Below are 24,188 nucleotides of genomic sequence, written 5' to 3'. Positions count from 1 at the left end.
CTGAATTAACAGAAATTTATTGAACTACACGTAAAGCTCTGGAAGCATATTTTCCCAGTAGCAAATGTGTGCTACATCGAATGAGTCAACTCGAGCCTAACCCATAAATAAATCTAACCTATCCTAACCTAACCTAACCTCACGAAATACAATTAAAATGATTGTGTTCTCCCGTTGTGTTTGCGGTACCGTTTGAAGCAGCTTGGGCTTAACCTGCAAAGAGGTAAAACCTATCCTAACCTAAAAAAACCTGACCTAACCTAACCTAACTTAACTTCACGTAACACAATTAAACTCATTGTGTTGTCCCGTTGTGTTTGCGGTACCGTTTCATTCAGCTTCGGCTTAACTACATATAGGTTTAACCTATCCTAACATAACAAAACCTGACCTAACCTAACCTAGCCGACAGACATTTACTGCTATTAATGTCAAAATATGAAAGTACGAAAGGACAGGGTTGCCAGCGTAATCGGTTAAGTTAGGTCAGGTTTTTTTAGGTTAGGATAGGTTTGACCTCTTTACAGGTTAAGCCCAAGCTGATTCAAACGGTATCGCAAACACAACAAGACAACACAATCAGTTTAATTGTATTTTGTGAGGTTAGGTTAGGTTAGGATAGGTTAGATTTATTTCTGGGTTAGGCTCGAGTTGACCCATTCGATGTAGCACACATTTGCTACTGGGAAAATATGCTTCGAGAGCTTTACGTGTAGTTCAATAAATTTCTGTTAATTCAGGTTAAGTGAGCTCAGGTTCTGTTGGGTAAAGTCATGTTAAATAAGTTGATATCAGGCAAGGGTTGATCCTTCACAGTTGTCGACATGTTTTTGAAGTGAAAATTTGCATCACTAGCATTATTTTGAAATTTATTTGCCTCAGTGTATGATTTTTCGTCATTCTTTGAGGTTATGGCTCAACCATGACGTGATGGGTGACTTTTGATACCGAATTTGAAATCAGCGCCCCAAAATCCATAGGAATACGTGTGCCTTGTTACCAGATCCGCACACTTTTTTTGTGTGGCTGTGTAATCATTTGAGGAATAATCGATAACGTATTTCTAAATTTTAAATGAACTTTAATGTTCGTACACGAACGAAAAACAGATAAAGGGTATGAAATGTCGATCAGCTGATACATTAAGTCAATTTGAGGTTATGTTTAATATTTTTAATTCAAAATAAAAACTGGGTAAAGTAAGCTAAGAACAAAATATCTGTAATCTGCACTTAAAATTCTATCTATTTTAAATTACTTATGCTCAAATTTTATTTTAAATTTATAATCTTTTTTTCAATGTGTTAGAGTCAATATAACTTGAAACTTAAGATCATTGTTCCCTCCTTTAGACAGAGAAAAGTCGTTATCCAATTTCATTTAATGATAGCTAATTTTTATTCTTTGGAAATGTTCCCAAATTGCAATATTCCATAATTGTAGTATTCAAAATATATAGCCGTCAAATATGTTTGTGAAATTCCAATGTGTTTCAGTTTAACATAAAAAGATTTTGACGCCTAACATCTCAAAAAGATAGTAGATGTTTGACATGCATATCTGCATGTTAGGCGCTACAATCTTATCTTCTGAACATCTACATTTAAACTGAATTTGAAAATTTCCATTACTTTTTAAACAATTTTCAATTGTTTACAGAAAGGTCAATTATTGAAACAATTATTATTTAATCCCAAAAATGTAACAAATAATCCTATTTTTGGATTGAAATGTAATTTTTTGTCATTATTTAAAGTTGTGAATTTTTCTGAAAACATAATGTCATCATTTAAACGATTATTTATTGTCTATTTTCCACATTTCTAAACATTAAGCTCGAGATGTCCACTTTTACTAAATTGTTATTCTATGCTATGTTTTGTTGAATAATTACATAAGTTTTATACATTTCTTTTAATATTTAATGAATTTCTATTTGTTTTAACAATCTTCATTTGCTCAATCAGTTTGTTTTCAATAACTAAATAGTGTATTACATGACTGCATAGTGTATATCTTAGGCAAAGTCTGATGTGCCGTCACACCGCAGTCTGCCTAGTCCCTCCGTGAATTGAATGAGCGGTGTCAGGCAAAGTCCGAAGTAGCACTTTCACTTCGGACACTGCCTAGTCAAATCGCGAAAGGCCCGACAAGCTGAGGTAAAGTCCGGAGTAAAAATAAAACCTACGTAGTTTACTTTTCCCGCTGCACAGTAGGCTGGCTCGAGAATGTAGAATTCAAAATGGTCTACAGGTCGCAATTGTAAGTGGATATGAAAGTTTTTTTTTATGTATAATCAGTATTATATCTGTAAGAAACTTATTGATTATATTTATCAATTTTTGTTTTAAATACAATTATTTATTTAACGCGAGTTATTTTCTAAAAAAAAATAGAAAAATAAACTCGATATGTACCACATTTAACGTACTATCTTTCTAAATTCGAAATACGCGACGAATTTTCTGCAATTTTGAGGGCACTGAATTTCTCTTAGAATTTAATTTTCATCAGTTGATTTTCCGCTGCGTCAGCCATCGTTAAGAATTTTCAAAAACACTTTCGATTTATAAATATTATTCCGAAACGATAAAAACAACTAATTTGGAAATGTACACTGAAACTTAACCATAAGATAAAAAATTAACTTTTATAATACTTCCAACATTAGTAGAAGAACTTCTATTCAAAAAATTTCCAAACTTCGACGACCACGTTAGTAACTAAACTATTGCTGTTTTGAGGATAACTAAATAGGTGCATCAGTCCCTAAATAAAAGGGCGGTGGTAGGGAGGGAGGGGGAAAATAACATTTCTTTATTAGTTACGAAACTAATAAGAAATTAAAAGGAAGTTTTGTTTTGAAGTGTTATTGTTAAACCATTTTTAAACCAGATATTAAATTTATCTATTTTAATTAAAGACAGATTTTTTATTTGCTATACTGGAAAGTTGGTTTCTACAATAAATATTGTAGTTTTTTTTAACTATAAAATTTTACAGTTTATCTTTTATAATAAAAATTATTTTACACGTATATTGAATTATTTTTCATAAAATAAATGAACAATAAACCATTTTTGTTATTAATAATATATTTATTACAAATAATAGACTGGTGCCTTGTGTGGAATATATATGTATTAATTCGCATTAAATAATCGACTTTTTCTGAAAAGGCTTGAAATCGGAAACTATTCACACTTTAGAAGAATAAAAATATTAAAAATGAATTATTTATGTTTTCTAAGTCTATCTACGTTAAATATGATACATATTGAGTTTTTTCTTTTTCTTTTTAGAAAACAACTTGAGTTAAATAAATATATTCAAACCAAAATGGATAAATGTACTCAATAAGTTATCTTACAAATTTCATGTTGATCATTTCTAAAATAAAAACTTTCAAATCCTTTATTAATCTCATTAATCTTTACCAAATGTTTAGTTTTTTTATAATTTTAAACCATTTCTTCTCCATTGTAAAATTCCTTTACACTTTCAGTTTATTCGGAATTTCAGTCGAATAAGCATCTTGGCATATTTTTCTTACCCAGTATTCTTATTCTTACTCCATCGTGTAAATCGATTAGAAATGTAATTATGATTTTTGTAAAATTTTGACATAGTATAAATTGGAAACATTGCGCTATTCTATATTATAATTCTATGACTAGGGCCCACCTAACAATATTTTAATTTTTCGAATGAAAAGCAGTGCAATTGAACCACAAAGTATTAATCTTGAAGCAAAATATTTAATCAATTCTGACCAAGAGCACATTCATTGTGAGGCAAGCAGTTTTATTTGAAACAAATAAAGATACAAGAAAATGATAGAAAAATTATGAATGTCTATGATTGGAGAGTTTTCAATGAAAATTGTGGAAAAGGAATTGCTCAAGAAAAGGCTGCGAATTGCATACCCCGACAAGTTTCAACCTTGAAAATAAAATATATGGCAATTTCATACTTTTCCTATTCAAAAATTTCCAATTCTGGCCGCAGAATCTTTTTTTTCAGTATTTTTTGTCGTACAATCAGAAAAGAGAGAAAAAAGTATATCAAGAAATTGAACGGATTAACCAATTTTTTTCTTGTATTTTCCTTGGCTTTATGTAATGAACCGAATGTAGAATATTAACATTAAAAAGGAGGGACAGGGCCGCCCCCCTACCATTTTTTTCCCTCTACTAGAACCCAAAGGGGATTGACTGTCGCTCATGCGGGAGGTTTCATGCTTCACGCGAGAGAATTAGAGCAGGTTGAGAAAAATCAGTATGTGTTAAAATGTTAATAAATTAAATTTTAATTAGTTGAATCAATTTACTAATCGGATTCTAAGCAAATGAAAAGAAAGTTGATGAAAATCGGTTTTTATCTTCAATGCCAGTTGACAGTTCTTGTAATATCGCATGTACTTAAAAATGTGCTTAATTACTCGAAATGTTAACCGATTTTCCTCAACTTTTTTTCATTTTATTAAAATTACATCAGGCAAATGATTCAGATAATTAGAATTGAATTGAGTTATGTATTTAGGATTTTAGTTATTGAACCAGCGTTAAATCTCATGACAATCAAAGGATCCTCATAGCGGGGAAGGGGGGGCTGCCGAGGTGCTGGGTCCGGGCTGGCTTCCCCCCTAGGGGGCTGCCCGGCTCGGGGCGGCTTCCCCAACCGCGGTCGGGCCGCCGACCGTCGGCACTAGTTTGGGAATCGCTGTTCTAGTAGAGGGAAAAAAATGGTAGGGCAGCGGCCCTGTCCCTCCCTGAAAACTGCAAAAAAAGTTTGGGAATCGCTGGTTTAGACCATACCAGACACGCACATTCTCGGGAAATTCCCGCCAGGAACAGATGTTTTGCGCTTACAACTATTACGGCTGGAAAGCGAGAGCTTTCCAGCAGCACCGCAGATACGAAATATCTGACCGGGTGTACAAATTTACATTATTGAATATTTTAGTATCACCGTTCTTTACATTGTATGTATAATGTACAGAAATTTTGGGAGATTTTTTTTGCAGTATAATAATTTATTAACATCATGCCATTAGATATGCCACGACCCCCAGGAACCACCCCTATAATCACATTTTACGAACCAAGTTTCACCTTCCATAAATTAAAACGTTAAAAATATTTTTAAATTAAAAATAATTACCACACACAGCTTTCCGAGTCTCTAGTCGATGTTTATATCCAACCTTACAGTAATACTCTACAACCGCTCGGGGTTGCGGAATATTAATATGACTGTTGATATATCAACTAGAGACCTTAATAGTATTATGTGTAATTATTTTTAAATGTGATATGGGTAGTTTCTAGAGGTCGTGTAATATTACTGTGCAGAGAGATATATGAACTAGAGTCCTGAAAAGTGCTATAGGGTGATTCTGTGACTGTAGTTATACCAAAAAAAGCCTTGAAGAGTTGTGTTCAGTGAATATTATTAATTACAACTTTTTCGGCAACTTTAGTTGGATACAGCTGAGACTGGATTCTTTAAGCTTGATAGGGATAGTTCCTAGTAGTTGTGGAATATTAATGTGAGGGTGGATATATCTACTAGATGCTTGAAAAGCTGCTTGTGGTGATTATTATTAATTTGAAATATTTTTGCCGTTTTTAATTGACAAAAGGTGAGACATGGTTTGTTAAATTTGATATGGCTAGTTTCTAGAGGTTGCGGAATATTGCTGTGGAGGTATGTAAATTAACTCGAGTATTGGAAAACTGTCTGGGTTCATTCCTCTCAATAAATTCTTTTTTGGTTTTAGTTGAAGGCAGCTGAGCCTGGATTCTTAAAATTTGATAATGGAAGTTTCTAGGGACTGTGGAACATCACTGTGAGGGTGAATGTATCTACTACACTGGAAAAAGGATTAGTGGTACCAAGTGAATGTTACTTGGCTGAAGTAGCTGAAAGTTCTATTTATTTTCAAAGAAAGATTTATTAGAGGCAAATAAATACGACTTATTGGTAGAAGGGAAATGTTTCTTTCAATCAAAGAAATATTTATTGAAGACAAAAAATATACATTTTACACCAAATGAATGACTCATTGCTCCAAATGAATGTGCCATGAATTGGAGTGAATATTTCTTTGAGATGGGCAAATATGAATTGAAGAAAAGAAATATATTTTAAGGTCAAGTAAATATTTTGTAGGCTCAAAAAACTATTTCCCCACAGCAAATTTCTGAATATTTCAAGCACAAAAATATATTTCTGATTTAAAAAAAATATTTCTTTGACCTAGACCATGCGCGAGTGCAACAAAGTAGTTAGTACTTCAATTGTAGTATATATTTTCCTAAATAAGAAAATTAATTCTTTTAGCCTAAATTATAATTACCATTTTTATTAATATACATATTTAATTTTTAAAAATCACCTAATTTGAAATCTTGATGAACCTGAAACAGAAAAATTCGACGAAAAATCCATCCCCAGCAGGAACTAAACGTGGGTCCATCGAGTGTAAAGTCCACAGCGTTGACCACGGTACTACCGCGACATGGAAATTGTATGGCGGAAAACCGTATTCAAACCTCACCATAAATACCAAAGAAATATTTCTTCAAATCGAAAACATAGATATTCAATTTAATAACATATTTCCTTAACCTAAAGAAGTATTCAATTGAAACAAGGGACGCCAAATTATTAAATTTATGATTTAAAAAAATGATTACTTCGTTGGAATAAATGTCTATTTGTTATGAATAATTTAATTCTACTAATCAAATAAAATATTTCCTACCATTGAAGAAATAAGAATTTATGTAAACAGAATACCTTTATTTTAATTTCATTAATATTATCTTGAATCAAATATATATTTCTTTGAACGACTAATCACATTTCAAAGAATCTAGACCCTTAGAATTAAGGAAATCATTTTCTTAAATGAGAAATATGTATTTCAATCAAGAATATACAGCCAAAGAATTCATTTTTTTTAGATCAACAAAAGATATATGTCTGGTTTAAATAAAAATGACTTCTGTTAAAAATATTTTCTTGATGCTGAGAAATAGGATTCAAGTAAATGCATTTATGTGGTGCTAAGAATTATTTTTTCCAGTGGGGAGCTAGATCTATTAACTGGAGTCTTGGAAAGTTCTCTGGGATAATTCTTTGCAATTAAATTTTTTGCGGTTTTATTTTAAAACAGCTGAGACTGGATTCATTAAATTTGTTAGGGGTAGTTCCAAGGGGTTGTGAAATATTACTACACTGAAAAAAATCATTCTTAGCACCAAGTAAATTTATTTACTTGAATCCTATTTCTTAGCATCAAGAAAATATTCTTTAACAGGAGTATTTTTTATTTAAACCAGGCATATATCTTTTGTTGATATAAAAAAATTGATTCTTTGGCTATATTTTCTTGATTGAAATACATATTTCTTACATTCAAGAAATTTATTTCCTTAATTCAAAAGGTATAGATTCGTTAAAATGTGATTTGTCGTTCAAACAAATATGTATTAAATTCAAAGAGTTCGATTCTTTGAACTGATTCGGGACACATTTAAATCAATAATTTTTCCATACTTGAATCAAGAATTTAGGTGTATTTAAATCCAAGAAATAATAACTTAATTCAAAATAATATTAAATAAATTACGATATATATTTTTTTGTCGCAAAGGGTTCATGTATTTATAGCAATGGAGCATTTATTTATATGAACAAAGTATTTTATTCACGTAAATTCTTATTTTCTCGGTGAAAGAAAAAATTTCATTTAATTACTAGAATTAAATCATTCGTAACAAATAAACATTTATTCCAAGGAAGTAATCATTTTTTTTTTATCAAAAATTTAATAATTTGGCGTCATTTATTCCAACTGAATACTTCCCCGGGTAGAAATTACCTTTTTATGCCTAAACTAAATATTGGCTCTCACGAGGCCGCAGCCAGATTTCCTAGCTGGAAGAATCTAGACTTTCCCTCTGCTGGCCCTCGGCAGGTTATTGTCGTATGCTACTTGTCTTACATTATTTATATACTCACTTTTTAGCACTATATTTTTTAATTGAACTAGATAAAAAGCTTTATTCATACAGATATATTTACAAAATAATGTCTATCAATTAATTATTTTCTTGAGGGGACCTTTTGCAAACTTTGAAAAATTTCATTTTTTGTTTGAAAAAATTAAAAACATTTGGTGTCTTAAAAATTTGAAAAGAGTTTTTCTTAAAGATGGATTTAATTTGAAATCACGTAAGTACGTTTAAAAATCATATGTAACAAATCGAGCTTCAAAAACCTTTTTTCCTAATTTCTAAAGTATCGGATGAATGCCGCAAAGCATTTATGAAACAGCACTCAGCGTGGCATCGTAGCTATGGAGATTAGGCGCTCGACTTATAAGCCTGCGGTGCGTGCGTTCGATTCTCGGCGCACGCGGATATTTTAATAAAGTGCGTTTTTCTTTACTTAATAGTAATAAGTCTTTTCTAGTCAAATTTAACGATAAGTTTAGTTTTAGAATAACTGTGCGGAGTATTGTTGACAATAGAATGCCAATAAAAATACGAGAAAGCGGAGGAGTGTTTGTCAGAAGCTACAGAAAGGTTTAGATTAAGCTTTTGCACAGAAAATTTATTTTACAATTGGATTAATATTTTCCTTCTTTGAATCAAAAATTTCTGGTAATAGATTATGGCAATGTGCTGGTTAAACTTTATTACCACTGCAACCATAGTATCACACTTCAGAATTTAAAGCATGATTAATATTTTAATAATATTTTATTTGAATCAACCAAATAAATAACAATAGCATACGCTTTTGAATAACAGTGTGTCAAGGACTATCTAGATTCTACAAAGACCCTATTAATAAGCCTGATTATGTTGCCTACTGATGACCTCCCTAGCTGAGCGTGACGCTTTGGCTGCACCCTCGATAGATTGCCACTTTAGGGCCTCGATCGAAAATAGGAAATCTAGACAGGGCCTCTTAAGAACCACGTTATAATTTCTACCCAGGTCTTTGGATTAAAGAAATATATTGTTAAATTAAATATCCATGTTCTTGATTTGAATAAATAGTTCTTTGGCATTTATGGTGAGGTTTAAATACGGGTTTGCACCTTAAAATTTCCATGTTGCGTTAGCGTCATGGTCAAGGCTGTGGACTTTACACTCGATGGACCCAAGTTCAATTTCTGCTGGGGGTGACCTTTTCATCGAATTTTTCTGTTTCAGGTTCCTCAAGATTTTAAATTATGTGATTTGTATATAAAATAAATATGTATTTTAATAACAAAGGTAATTATATTTCAGGCTAAAAGAAATCCAGTTGCTTATTTAGGAAAATATGTACTAGAATTGAAGTACTAACTACTTTATTGTACTCGCGCATGGTCTAGGCCAAAGAAATATTTTTTTGAATCAAAGATATATTTTTGTGCTTCAAATATTCAGAAATTTGGTGTGGGGAAATAGTTTTTTGAGCGTATAAAATATTTTATTGACCTTACAATATATTTCTTTCCTTTAATTCATATTTCCTTATCTCAAAGAAATATTCATTCCAATTCATGTTACATTCCTTTGGAACAATGAGTCATTAATTTGGTGTAAAATGTACATTTTTTGTTTTTAATTAATATTTATTTTATTCAAAGAACTATTTCGCTTCGGCCAATAGATCGTATTTATTTTTCGCAAATAAATGTTTCTTTGAAACAGGACTTCACTTCCTTCAGTGAAGTAAAATTCACTTGGTACCAGTAATCCTTTTTTTCAGTGTATAAGGGTGTATATATCTACTAGAGACTTACAATTCTGAGTGTGGTAATTATTATTATTCTGAGGTAATATGACTGTTGTAATTGGCGGAACGTGAGACCGGATTCATTAAATTTGATAGGGGCAGTTTCTAAGGGTTGTGGAATATTACTGTAAGGATGCATATATCTAATAAAGTCTTGGACAGCTGTGTGTTTTAATTATTTTTAATTTTTAATATTTTTTAGGATTTTCATTGATGGAAGGTGAGACTTGGTTCGTTATATGTATAGGGCTAGTTACTGGAGGTCGTGGAACATTACTGTACAGGTGTATATATGTACTAGAGACTAGAAAAGTGATGTGTTGATTTTTTTCATTTCAATTTTTTTGCCCTTTAATTGATGGTCGATGAGACTTTGTTCGTTAAATTTGAAAGGGGCAGTTCCTGGGGGGTTTTGGAATATTACTGTGAGGGTGGATATATTTACTAGAGGCTTGGAATGCTGAATGTGGTAATTATTATTAATTTGCGATATTTTTGACTATTTTATTTACAGAATGTGAGAATGGATATGTTAAATTTTATAGCGTTAGTTCCTAGGGGTTGTAAAATATCACTTCGAGGCTGGATATATTTACTAGAGACTTGAAAAGCTATGTGTGTTGATTATTTTTAATTTGAAATATCTTTTACTATTTTCATTGGCGGAAGGTGAGACTTTGTTCTTGAAATGTGATAGGGATAGGTATCTCCTGGGGGTAGTGGAATATTACTGTGAGGGAAAGTATATCAATTAGTGACTTGAAGAGTTGTCTTTGGTACTTATTTTGAATCTTTAATTTTTTGGCGGTTTTAGTGAGATTTCGTTCGAGAAATGTGATAGTTGTAGTTTCTACTGGTTGTGTAATATTACTGTGTGAATTATTATATTCACTGGAGTCTTAAAAAATTGTCGGTTGTAATTATTATTAACTTGAAATATTTATTTCCGTTTTAATTGATTTAGTGAGCTCAAAACTAGCTCAGACCTACGGTATATTTTTTCTCATATTTATTCCATACCTTTTTCTTTGGGATTTTTTTAAAGGGTTAGGGTTGATTTTTGGTAATAATTAGTGAGTGGATTTGGGAGCCCAGAAATAACACAATATTCGAATATACTTACATTAAGATTGGGCGCGTAAGTTATTTTAAGAGTTTTTAAGGAGAAAGGGGTTGTTTTTGGAAATTTAATTTTGGCAGTTTTTGAATGTCCAAAAAATCCGAAAGTTCTGGCGCTGTTGATTTTTTCAATTTTTGAAATTTTCTGTAGTGGATATGCTTATACTTATTTTGGGTGCATATTTTATTTAACAAGTAGTTTTTAAAAGTTAGGGGTTGTTTTTTCATAATTATTGGGAGCGTGCATTCATTTTGAGGAAGTTTTTTTGTAAAATTTCGGTTTTATTCTTAAAAAAGTGATTACCAGTTGAGTAAAGCATTGTCTACCGCTAGTCACTACCTTCTCCCATCTTTCTGGTACACACTTCTGGTTTACACTTCAGTAAAACTAAACATAATGAAAAATAAGGCCACGTGATGGTGCTTCGACATTCATATTAATGCCCACCCCCAATATTTTTTTTTGTAGTTTTTGAGGGCCCAAAAATAGCCCGAAATTCGGGCGTGGTTGACTTTTTCTAATTCCTGTAATTTTCTGTAGTGGAGGTGCTGGCCAAAAGTCCCAAGAGTCGATTTTTTTTTAAAACTAAAAGAGTCCAAAGATCGGCATCGGTGCCCAAAAGAAACCCCAAAATTATGGCAAGAAGAAAATATTCAAGTTCCGTTGTGGAGGCACTAGCGGAACGGACTTTTCTACAACAAGTTGGAAAAAGGTTGGGGTTTGGCCAACATTTTTTCTGTGACCACTGACAGGTAGGGTAAAGGGGGGCAGCGCCAACCAGTGGGGCAAAGGTGATTTTCCTTATAGCATAGCTACTATTTAACAATTTTAGTTCTACTTTGCATCCAATAGGTCTATTGCATTAGAGAGATTTTGTTACTTCCTAAAATCTTGAAAATTGACGTTGCAAGAGAAAAATTATACAGAAAACTGTTTTTACCACGAAAGAATGGAAGTTTCGCTGACAGAAATATAAAGATTTCAACTCTATTGACAATACTTACCGTATTAAAATTTGATATTTTGACAGATAAAATAATATCACACAATCTAATTATATTTATTAGACGTAATTCAAGTCCAAAATATAATATATTTCATAAATAAGTGAGGCTTGGCCAGGGGGGCAAGCATGGCGAAAATAATATTGACAAGTGCTTAGGTGAAACCATGGACATAGGAAACACGAGACTAGGCATGCCATCCTAACTTGGGCGAGCCGGGTTGAATCCACGGGAGGGGGGATAATTCCATGAGTGGGGAGAGCCGCTATCTTATGATATGCCATTTGATTATACGCACGAGCATTTTTGCCGACAAACTGGGCATGAAAATATAAACATGTGGGCGCTGCCATGTTTGTCGCGGGACATCAAAAGGTGGCGGGCCTTCCCCCTCATTGCATCACCCTCGCAATTGCATGCCTAGTCCCTTATTTCCTATGTCCATGGGTGAGACACGTGTCACAAGTTTCGTCGATAAATGATCGGCAATGTAGAACAGCAACTTATCTTGTGGGCTACATGGAAGAAACTATTAAATATTATTATTATCAATCCGGTCGGTATGCAGTTGTCTTGTATTGGTACATTAGAAACATTGCGTAAATTCCGTTTTCAGCAAAATGTCAACGAATAAGAGGTTATATTACAGCTATCTCTATTTTTATTCAAAATAACTTATTCTTCTTCTTGGGCATCTTTAAAGGTAATTTTTCCAGTACATAAAATACCACACAAGCAAACCATCATATTTTCTTATCTTTAAATGTTTTGATTTTCATAAAAAGCTGCAGACGGCTTTGCCCTCCGGTAAGGGGCAAAGCCGATGAAATACAGCATATTAGAAATAATTAAAATACCAAATCATTGTATTTTTTATGTCATTAATACTTATAGAAATATAATATATTATAATGCAGAACTCGGAATGAGAAAAAACTGGATCAATTCAACATTTTATTAACTTAAAAAAAACACTGACCGTTAACTTGTTGGCGCTGCCCCCACCCCTTACCCTAAGTATTCTCGTCCCCTTCCCCATAAGACTTTGCTAAGGAGTAGAGGTTCGACCGAACTTATTTCTGTGATCAGGCCAGTGGTGCCTTCCCGGCTCCGCGACAAGTTGGAAAAGGGTTGTGGTTTGTCCAATATTATTTCTTTCACAATGAAAATAAAATTTTCGGGTATTTTGTCTATCATATTCGTATTAACCGCATCAAAATACACAGGTATACAGAGTTTTTAAACAAATCAGAGGTATGCGATTTTCGGAAGTGGAACCTAATATATATATATATATATATATATATCCCTGTACCAAGGGTTTCTGCTGAATATGGTTACAAAAATAAATAGGCAGTCGCGGACAATTTTCCAGGGGTGGTCTCGAAGGAATTAACCCCCAAGCGGAGGTGTGAAATTCGTGCCGAAAGCTGGATGGCACCTGGATGAGGTGTCTAAAACGGTGACTCTGGGATACCGGCGACCTCTCAGAGTGCGTAGCCTTATCCTTGCATGCGGGGTTCTACAAGGATGGACGAACCCCTTTCCCTAGCTTCTCGTGGGAACAACAATGACAACACCAAACACAGATGTAGTAAGTGCGGTTCAAAACAACAGAACGCGCAGGGCTCCCGACAATGGGTCGGCCAACAATGACGATCAATCTAGAGCTGGGGGAGCCAATGAAAATGGGTTCAATGCGATGGATCGGCGGGATCTCGCGACGTTTGGGTGGGCGGGGCAACTGAATCACGACTTGCTAGAGTGCTACGATGCGAGTGTGGCCCCTGAACGGGGTTCCATGGCACGGCTGCATGCTCTGAGGTGCGAGAAACACCCGGAGCTATCGCATTTTTGCAGCAACGTCTGCGAAACCATGCTAAACTACTCCGAAAAAGAGGCTGTGTAATCGGAACGCCTACTCTACCACAGCTAGAACAAGCCGGCAACAGAGAAAGAGAGGTGACACTAAGACCAAACGCGGGCAGGCATCCAATAGAGGAAGAGCGATGCTTTACGACCAGGAGAAACATCAACACCAAGGTTTCTCTCAAGCCTAAAGATCTGGCTGAAATGGATGACGAGCTTCGTGGACATTTTTCCGGAGAATCTGACCTCTGGGCTATCAATTATTTTGCGTATAATGCAGCAAGAGCTCTGGCCGATGCGAACCGTGAAACAAAACCAACGGTTGATCATGAGACCAAAAGACGAATGCATCCATTTGCCATAAAAATAGGCTAGGCAAGACAGTGCGCGTCCCGCATTCAGTGTGTGATTGACTACATCACATCTGGCAGGAATTTTACCGCCAAGGTTCGACAGTTCGCGCGCGAACTCTGGAGCCGTTATCACACACTTAACAAGTAAAAGCTGCAGACCATCAGACAGCATATTGTTGAGGGAATACGGATACTATCTGACGCTAAGAGAAGTCTAGAGCGAAGGGAGAGGTGGGACAGAGAAAATCAACAGTTTCTTTCTGACCCATCTCGACTCTTCCAAGACCCTCCGGTTACTGTCGAACACCCACCCAAACCAGAGGAGGTCGAAGTATTTTGGACAGAAGTCTACGAAGTGCAGTATAGACTGGACGAATACTCAGAAAATATAAATAGCTTTAAGTAGTTATGTGTTGCTCTTAAAACACCTGATAAAGAATGCTCACCCATCACTACCGAGGAGGTGAAAAAAGTATTAAGAGGGATGAAGAACTATTCCGCACCGGTACCAGATTGTATCCAAACCTTCTGGTTGAAGAAGTTTTCTTCAAGCCATTTGGCCCGTATTTTCACCTCATATTTGAAGTCGGAAGAGCCGATTCCGGAGAGGTTGGTGGAAGGGCGCACAATGCTCCTGCCGAAAATAGGCAACTTAGCTGACCCGAAGAATTACAGGCCAATAACTTGTCTGAACACACTTTATAAGATATTCACAGCTATCCTAAATGATAGGATTGTTCGGGCAATTGAACCTGTGTGGCAAGAAATGTATGAACAACGAGGCTCAAAGAAAGGCGTAGCCGGATGTCGGGAGAACCTGCTCATCGATAGATGTGTCTGTGAAGATGCAGCATTCTACCAGCGTGACCTATCGACGGCCTGGATTGATTGTCGGAAAGCGTTCGATTCGACGTCCCATAGACTTATCATCTGTCTTTTGGAAATCTTGAAGGTTCATGCGCAAATAGTTCGGTGCATAGAGAGATTGATGCAGCTTTGGAAAACCAGATTTACTATCTAATCTGGAAAAAATCGTGTGACAACTAACAAGGTCACCTTTCAGACAGGTGTCTTTCAGGGCGACACCATGAGCCCATTCCTCTTTTGTCTTACATTATCGCCACAATCTCTAGCACCTTGAGATCTATGCTAAAAACAAAGAGCAACTACATCTAGCTCTAGGGATTGTCGAGCGATATACTAAGGAAATTGTAATGGAATTTGGGTTAGACAAATGCGCCAAGATTTATTTGAAGCGAGGAAAACTTAATGGCATCCCTGAAGATCCTGAGCTCGTTGATAGAAGCGCTATACGACACCTTCGCGCTGGAGTGACTTATACATACCTTGGTGTGCCACAGAGCCGCATTCAGGATGTGACATTTATAAAGGATACTCTCCGAAGCAGACACAAACGTCTCATCCGACAGATTTGGTCTTCCTAACTGTCGGCGAGGAACAAAGTATCTGCAACGAACATGCTTGCCGTCCCGATAGTACTCTATTCATTTGGAGTAGTTCTATGGACGAAGAACGAGCTCAGATCCCTTGATATCGGGACAAGAAAGCTTATGCACATGAACAAAAGCATGCATCTTAAGTCTTCCGTTCCGCGACTTACATCTCACGCCGTCAAGGGGGTCGCGGAATATTGAGTCTTGAATGTCTTCACAACAGGATTATTCTAGGTACAGCACATAGAGTTGCAAATGGAAGAGACCCTCTTCTTAAAATGGCCAGGAATCACGAAGAAGTGGGCAAAGGAGCGTTTCTGTACAAAGCAGCGGAGGAGGTTGCTGAAACACTCGGACATGACATCAGTATTAGGGGTGAGCAAAATGCATCAAATCTTATCTATCTCGAGTACTCGCTCTTGAAATCACGGGTTAAGAAAGCACAAGAGAAAAATTTTCGTGAACAGCTCCTCGATAAGAGGATGCAAGGTATCTTTCACAGAAATGTGAAGGATCAGTCAATGTCTTATGAGTTGACGTTTGCTTTCCTTAAATCGCCTGGCATGACGTCTGGTACGAAGGGTTTCATTTTTGCATGCCAAGACGGTGTCATTTCCACCTTAACATACCGTCGCGTCGCTACGTTTTGAGCCAAGACATTCCTGATGATAGCTGCAGGGCGTGCCATGCACACCCCGAGCCTTTATTTCACATTCAATCTAGTTGTCCAACTCACGCGAGAACGACCTACATTGAAAGGCACAATGCGGCACTAAGAGTGCTTTAGATTAAAAATTTTATTCATAAAGATATATTTAAAAAATAACTTCTATCAATTAATTATTTTCTTGAGGGGACCTTGTGAAGCCCTCGACAGGTAAAACTGGTAATACAGCTCTGTGTGCAAAAAGGTACATAAATGTTCGTATGCTTAATTATACTTAAATTTAAAAAAGAACAAATTGACGAAATTACCGAGATGAAAAATTTAAAAAATTTCATTTTTTTCTGAAAAAATTAAAAACATTTGGTGTCTTAAAAATTTGAAAAGAGTTTTCCTTACAGATCGATTTAATTTGAAATCACGTAAGTACGTTTAAAAATCGTATATAACAATTCGAGCTTCAAAAACCTTTTTTCCTCATTTCTAAAGTATCGGATGAATGCCGTCAAGAATTTATAAAACAGCACTCAGCGTGGCATCGTAGCTATGGAGATTAGGCGCTCGACTTTATAAGCCTGCGGTGCGTGCGTTCGAGTCTCGGCGCTTGCGGATATTTTAATAAACTGCGTTTCTCTTTAGTTATTAGTAATAAGTCTTCTCTAGTCAAATTTAACAATAAGTTTAGTTTTAGAATAACGTGCGAAGTATAGTTAAGGGCATGTGATACTTAAAAAATTAACGATTTTACCAGTTTTAGGTTCCGACGGCTTTTTTTCTTTAATAATCAATATTTTGTATTAAAAATTTGGGACATGATAGTGACCATGCTAACGGACGTCCCCACACACTTTTTTTTTGGTTTAATTCGAAAAAGTTTTAATTGAGCAAGATCTGATTAATTTGCATAGCGCTTAGGAATTAGTATCGATTTTACCAGTTTTAGGTTCCGACGGCTTTTTTCTAGAATAATTAATATTTTGTCTTAAAAATTTGGAAATGATAGCGAACATGCTAGCGGACGTCCCCGCACACTTTAATTGTGTTTTTTTTTTCAAACAAATTTTTGATATTGCTAACAACGTATGTATATTTGGAGGTTATGTATGTTACAATTCTCCTGTGCGTTACTTCCAAACTAAACAATATTTTTGGCCGAAAACTTTGGACTTGCAAATAAACATAGTAACTAATCTCCCGGAACTAACCTTGTTTGCAGGCAATCAAAAAAGTTTATTTCATAAATAATTTCCCAGTGGCGAAAAATTGAACATTGAAATTCCAAAATTTATCTATCTAAATTACCAGCTAGGCTAGTAAGATATTTTATTACACCATAATTATTCTAGAGTGCTTACCGATCGAATCGTTACGATAGAGACCTACCCACATAGAGACATAGAGACCCTAACCACAAAATAATACACATGCATAAAATTTGGTAATTAGCACCATAACATTTTTTTGTTATTATCCCTGAAAAAAGAGTCCAGGGACGTCCGTTATGATATTTTATAACATCTCCGAATTTAGTTTCAAAATTTTTTCATTTTTGTAGAAAAAAAGCCGTCGGAACTGTACCTGATTGACCACACGACGAAGTATCACATGCCCTTAATAATCGAATACCCGTGTGGAAATAATTCATGGCGCTATAGTGTTCCAGCCTAGACCGCCACGAGTCTAAACTGGCGCTATCTCAAGAAACTATGCTGGGGCAGTGCGGAAATATTGTAAAGCTCCAATCGACTAGCCGCTATCTACAACAGCGGTACTGGCGCGTTCTAGTGAATCTAATAAAATCTAGTAGATCTAGATGTGACCTAGATTGCAAATTTAATACTTATCTTTATAATTGAATCATTCCTGACACAAAAGTACTATCAGCTACGTTGAGAATATTAACAAATTCCAGATTTCTGTAAGAAAAATGGAATATAGTTCGTATGTGCTTTTTTGACTGAATGTTTCCAAATATTACTGATAAAAAAGAAAATGTCAATTGTAAATTTTTTGGAAACAGGAGCCAACCTCAAATTTGAATTCTCATTTTACTCCATAAATATTAGAATTACATATTTTTTAAATTAGTAGGACCTACTCCTGCATTGAATCAAACTTTTATTCGAGGTGAAATATTTCTTAATTTCAATAGCTTTTATTTGAGACGTTTTTTTCAAATGCTGGGGTTAAAATAAAAAAAAAACACTTTTTACAAAAACTATTGGAATTAGCCAATGTTCTACTCCGAATAAAGATTTAATTGAAAAGAGGACTATCCCCTCAATATCTAGGAAATATGGTATTCTAGTATTTATGGAGTAAAATGAGAAAATCCGGTTTTGAGCTTGGGTCTTGATTCCAACGCCTTTACGTCGAAAAAGGATCTGGAAAACTTTAAACCTCGTGGTCGTGAAATCGATATTGAGTGATGAATTAAATGAACAAATCTGCGCTATGAGACAGCACTGACAACACAGGCAACTTTATTTCTTCTATTTTCTTTGACTTGAGCACTACAATACATGTAATTTGTTATCTTTTATTAATTAGTTTTTAAATGACATTTAAAAATACGAGAAAACGGAGGAGTGTTTGTCAGAGGCTACAGAAAGGTGTAAAATCTTTAGATAAAACTTTTGCAAAGAAAATGTAATTTACAATTGGATTAATATTTTCCTCCTTTAAATCAATGATTTCCGGTAATAGATTATGGCAATGTGCCAGTTAAACTTTCTTGCTTTTGCAAGCATAGCTTTCGCTTGCGCCCTCGATAGATTGCCACTTTAGGGCCTCGATAGAAAATAGGAAATCTAGACAGGGCCTCTTAAGAACCAAGTTATAATTTCTACTCGGGTACAAGGATATTGATGATATTTTCAGAAATTTTCTATCTGCAATATATTCGTTGTATTGGAATATTATTTAAACAATTTTCATGAATATTATTTTCTAATACCACTAGACTACATAATAATAGAAACTGTCAAGGAATAAGAAGAATAATATTGAAGTCAGGATCATTTAGAGTTTTATCAGTTTTTTACCTGCTAATTGTTTAGAATTTAATTCAGAAGCTTATATCTTCTTAAAATTACAATAATGTATTTATCGTCTTTTTTTTTTAATTTAAAATTCAAAAAAGTGAATTCTAATATATCAATTGTAAAATGAGACCAACAAAACGAAACGTCTTTATTCGTTTCCAAATTAAGATTTTAATTTTCAATTATAGTAATTGTTTACGAGGATTGTGTAAACAATATTTTTTACAATAAAAGCATTGCAAACTAAAGTCTAAGTATGGAATGAAAATTATTTTTCACAATAATTTGCACATACTTAGTAGACTTCCACCTGATGGATTCGAAAATAGAAAGTGAATTTTATTTTATATATCAATGATAATTCATTAAATACGTGGAACCCTTCAGGGCCGTCGCCAGCCGTAGGGCCCGCCCCCTCTCCCCCGAAATTCCGCGAATCCTTAAATTTTCCTATCGATGTGAAAAAATCTAAACTAAACCTACGTTTAGCCCCCCCCCCCCCCCCCCCCCCCCCCCCCCCCCGAACTAAATTTCTTGCTATGAGCCTGGTACCATTAATAAAAAATTCACAATGAATGAACTATTTGGCGTAGAAGATTCAATAAGAACTCATCTGAAAGCTCACTTTATCCTCCAAACAAATATTTTTTTAAAAATTCTATTGTTTTGGTATAAAAATCAACAATTTTGTTAAAATTCTTTTCTCTCTTGAATGAAAAATCTTTATTGATTGAAAATTCTTACCTTTTGGTTGAATTCAACTGTTTGGTTTGAAAATAAAATCTTCTTTAATTGAAATATCAACTGTTCAATTTTTTGCTGAGAATTTATCTCTTTAATAAGCAATTAATGTTGGTTTAATTAAAAATTAATCTAAGTGGTTAAAGGTTGAAGTTCTTCATTAAAATATAATTTGCGTAGTTGAACATTCATAACTTCAGTTGAAATGGTAAATATTTTGTATACAAATTTAATCAGGTTGTTAAAAATTGAACTGTTTTATAAAAGGACATTTTTAGTGGTCCAAAATAAAATTCTTATTTTGAACATTTATCTTTTTTGAACGCAGTTTCACGTTAAAGTCTGCGTGAAATTAAAATGGTTACTCGAAACAATATATATAGAACTTCCACGTGGGATTTAACGCAGAATTCTACGCAGATCCCAGGTGGAATTTGTCTTTGAGTTCCATATGTAATGTTAAACAAAATTTTTAAAAGAAAATATGTCATAAACCTTAGGGACCGTACTTAAATTAAGTAACGCATTATCGGCCGTCTCCAGACCTCCCCTCGCCCAGTTTAACAATGGAACTGGAACAAATCTACACATAGCATCTGACCCCCCCCCCCCTGAGCTGTTACGTAATTTAAGTACGGTCCCTTAAGCTTAAGAGGTATACAAAAATGGATGGCATTTTGGAATTATGTGTAAACCGTGTACTGAATTAATATTTCTCATTCCATATTTCTAGAGGTGGCTTTCCTAGGAATTCTGCTAATCAATTTACAATATATGCCATGAAGGAAGAAATAGGAAATTGAGTAAATATTAAATACGCTATCCTAAAAATCGAAAAAAACAAATTATATTCCTCGCGATAAGTTAAGTTAAAATCGATTTAAAGATGTGTCAAAGCCTTCTTCAGATCTATGGAAGCGATGAAGCCGTTGAAAATCCAATTCATAAAAAGCTCTTGTAACCTACACGGAGACAGTCTTAATGAGTAGTAATAATTATATTGATAACTATGGTATATTAGAGCAAATTGAGTTTCTCATGGAAATTGAGCCCATTTAGTGTTGAGGGTTTGAGCTTTCAAGAATCTCTAAGCAGAAAACAATGAGCAAACTGATCTCCCGTTATAGAACTTTCCCAAAATTAAAGTTGACCTAAACTCGAACTTCAGAGGAGCTAGAGAGCATATTTTCACAATTTTAAAATAATATATAATAGTAGGATGCTAGTATAGAACGTACATAGTTTTCATTAGGGTTTTGCAGTACAGTACCAGTAGTGCATTTTCATCTTGGTTGTTACGAAATATCTACAATAATGAATTTTTCTGCAAAACTAACCTATTTCCAGCTCGAGCATGGCTAGTATTGCGGAAAATTCTATTATGCTAGCGCCCTAGAGCTATATATAATGGAATGGTTAGTCTTATGGAAAATTCTGTAATACTAGAAAGCGTTTTTTAGTTAGATACGTTTGCACAAAAATTGATGATAATAGGACAACACTCACTTTCTTCAGGTCTTTTGACAGTGGAGAAACAGCCGTCGGCGGATAGGTAAAGAAGAAGTGCCCCGTTCGTCGGTAATTCTTTGAATCCACTAGCAAGAAACACCTGGACCTGACTGTAGGTTGGTTTATAAAGAAGATATTTGTGAGGATTGTCGCGTCTAGGTACTCCATTTTCCATTGGATAAGGACCAGGTCTGAAAGGTATTCTACCTGCGGGCGAAGCATCATGCAGGTGGTTTGGATCGTCCTTTGGTTCTCGTTCCAGGGTTTGCAGCATCCTGAACATATCCATCGACAACTCACTGAATTTGACCTGATCGGTGCAATTGCCAACGATCAGAATCTCTTGAAGAGATAGGCACATGGGTGGCGATCGCTCGACCGGTGGCGACGTCAACGGACCGAGTCTGTGGGTCAACACAACTGGGCTAGAATCTGAATGGAGAACACCTACTGCAGCCTCCGCTTTCACGAACGCCTTGATTTCGTCAAGCACTAGGTTCCATTCGACCTGGTCCTCAGGCTCGTACGTACTCGTATAGTCGGCGATTTGAGCGTCCAGTTCCTGGACTAGTTCTCTCACAAGCTTCATCTTGTTTAGCAACAAACAGACGACGATGAAACGAGCATAATACCGCAGTTTCTTCACCATCAGGTCACTGCGGTCCTCCTTCGCCGCTCTACTGTAATAAGCACGACCGCGTATGGCTGCATAAAAAGAATACGCCTCGTGCAGATAACTTGTTTCACTTGTACGCAAGTAGTAATGGTAATACAGCTGACCAATTTTACTAGCTATTTCGCCTATTTGCCAACGCTTCAATCCATATTTTGTGTCCAGTACTTGTCTGCAAAATAAAAAAATATTTATTATGTATTTGGAAGAAAGTTTCTCCAGAAGATCGTGGGTTGTGTAATTAAGAACTGAATTACAGGATCTTGCAGTATCTATTCTTAAGCATAGATACATTATTTTTAGTATACGTCAACCCACTTTAGTCACAGAAGTGCATTTGATTTGTAAGTACTCTTGGTATATAATCACTTTTTTTAAAACATATATTTTTCAATATTAGAGTTTAATTGATAAGGAAGAATAAAAGTTGATTTAAAGTAATGAAAATTAAAGTAATGAAATTAAAAGTAAATATAGAAACTAACAAAAAATAAGTGACGAATATTTATAAACTAAACGTCGATATTTATGCAAAATAAAAGATGAAGCAACTTCTGTAAAAAAGAGGACGGAATTCAAACGCATATTCCGAAATTAATTTATAACTTAATAAAAGTATCGTCGATTCAAGGAAAACGGAGACTCATAAAAAGGTTAATAAGTCAATTCATTGTTTTTATAATCTCTGCAAAATGGAACGCTTTAAAATTTCAAAAGTTAAAATAAAGCACAATTTCTGAATATTTGGATAAAATTAAAATAATAACAATTTGGTGAATGGTGTTGAAAATTTTGATCACATGGCACGCGATTGAGTTTCGCGTATAGTACAGTCATACACATTTACGTGAATACGACTGATAATTACGCTGGGGATGAAATCGCTGATGGTTTGCAAATACGAATTTAATGATAGAGGGTGTTTCTATAGAAGAAAGTCTTGTTAAAATAACAAGTACTCACCTATGCTGCTGCTGGAACTTCCAGAGCTTAGTATAGATGTCAAATGTGCGGCCAAAGTATGCCTGCCATTGCTTGTGGCCGTATTGTGGTAGGTCCCTGAGTCCATTAAACAACTGCTTACTCTTTTCAAGTAGGTGACAAAATTCAAGGACGACTTTTCGCTCGTGATCGTCTATTGCAGCCATGATGACCATCTTTTCGAATAATATAAGGAGGAAAAATGAGGGGGTTGGCGGCCGCCCCTTACAGTCGCGGTCGCCCGCGCGATGGCGCCCGCCGTTTCTCCGTATTCTGCTCTCTTTTTCTTTCTTCCTCTTTTCCTCCCCCTTCCGCCTCTTGAAAGCACACCTACTCGTTCGTTATCTCTCTCCTGTGCACGCAAGCAGCCTGCACACCCTTGAGGCCTTAGACGCTCTTGTAATCAATACCATACCAACTTACCCCCGCGATTGAGAGGCGCCGCGCATCCTCGTCGTATGCAAGCGTGTGTCGCATGGTACCCACCAGTCGGCAACCGTGAATAATCGATATTCTGGTCGCAGGATAAAGAACCGAGTGATAATATCATTGTGTATGCATTTGGTTCAAGTATCAATAGATGGACATATTAACTTCTTTTGAATGTATTTTGCTTGCATAAGCAGCAGAAACAGCAAAATATATACTTCTGTGAAGAAGATGGAACATACATAACTTCTTAGCTATGATAATATTTCTATATTGATATGAGAATATATTTTGAAATAAAGGATTCCAAGGACCCTGCAGAATTTGAATGGCAGATGGCTCTCGGCTAAATTTTCTGAAACTTTGTTTCCTGGTAGTTCTCGATGCGTCGATTAAAAATCTCGAGAAAATTCGAGTTTTCGAGAGATAGCCGTTGAAAGTTAAGATTTTTATGCATTTGGCTGCAGAATAAGGCTGCAATGCTGGTCATATAAATCGGAATTATGCGGATTGTATAAACATAATAATGCCTGCACGCATGCA

The 24,188-nt window shown here is 35.1% G+C and overlaps 1 protein-coding gene across 1 annotated transcript in view; it reads right to left on the bottom strand.

The window, feature by feature from the left end:
* LOC117168918 (protein SCAI) overlaps positions 1–23,541 on the bottom strand; it is a 184,271-nt gene extending 160,730 nt beyond the window's left edge. Inside the window, exons 1-2 of the mRNA XM_033354875.1 lie at positions 23,199–23,541; positions 21,560–22,407 (exon numbers count right to left, since the gene is read on the bottom strand). Of these exons, the coding sequence (XP_033210766.1) occupies positions 21,560–22,407; positions 23,199–23,392 (1,042 nt within the window). The 5' untranslated portion in view covers positions 23,393–23,541. The remainder of the gene's footprint in view (positions 1–21,559; positions 22,408–23,198) is intronic.
* Positions 23,542–24,188: the final 647 nt, after the last annotated feature.

The sequence above is a fragment of the Belonocnema kinseyi genome, chromosome 3 (genome assembly GCF_010883055.1).
Source record: "Belonocnema kinseyi isolate 2016_QV_RU_SX_M_011 chromosome 3, B_treatae_v1, whole genome shotgun sequence".
Lineage (NCBI taxonomy): Eukaryota > Metazoa > Arthropoda > Insecta > Hymenoptera > Cynipidae > Belonocnema > Belonocnema kinseyi.
The sequence above is the reverse complement of the archived record's forward strand: the minus strand, read 5'-3'. Positions and strand labels throughout refer to the sequence as shown.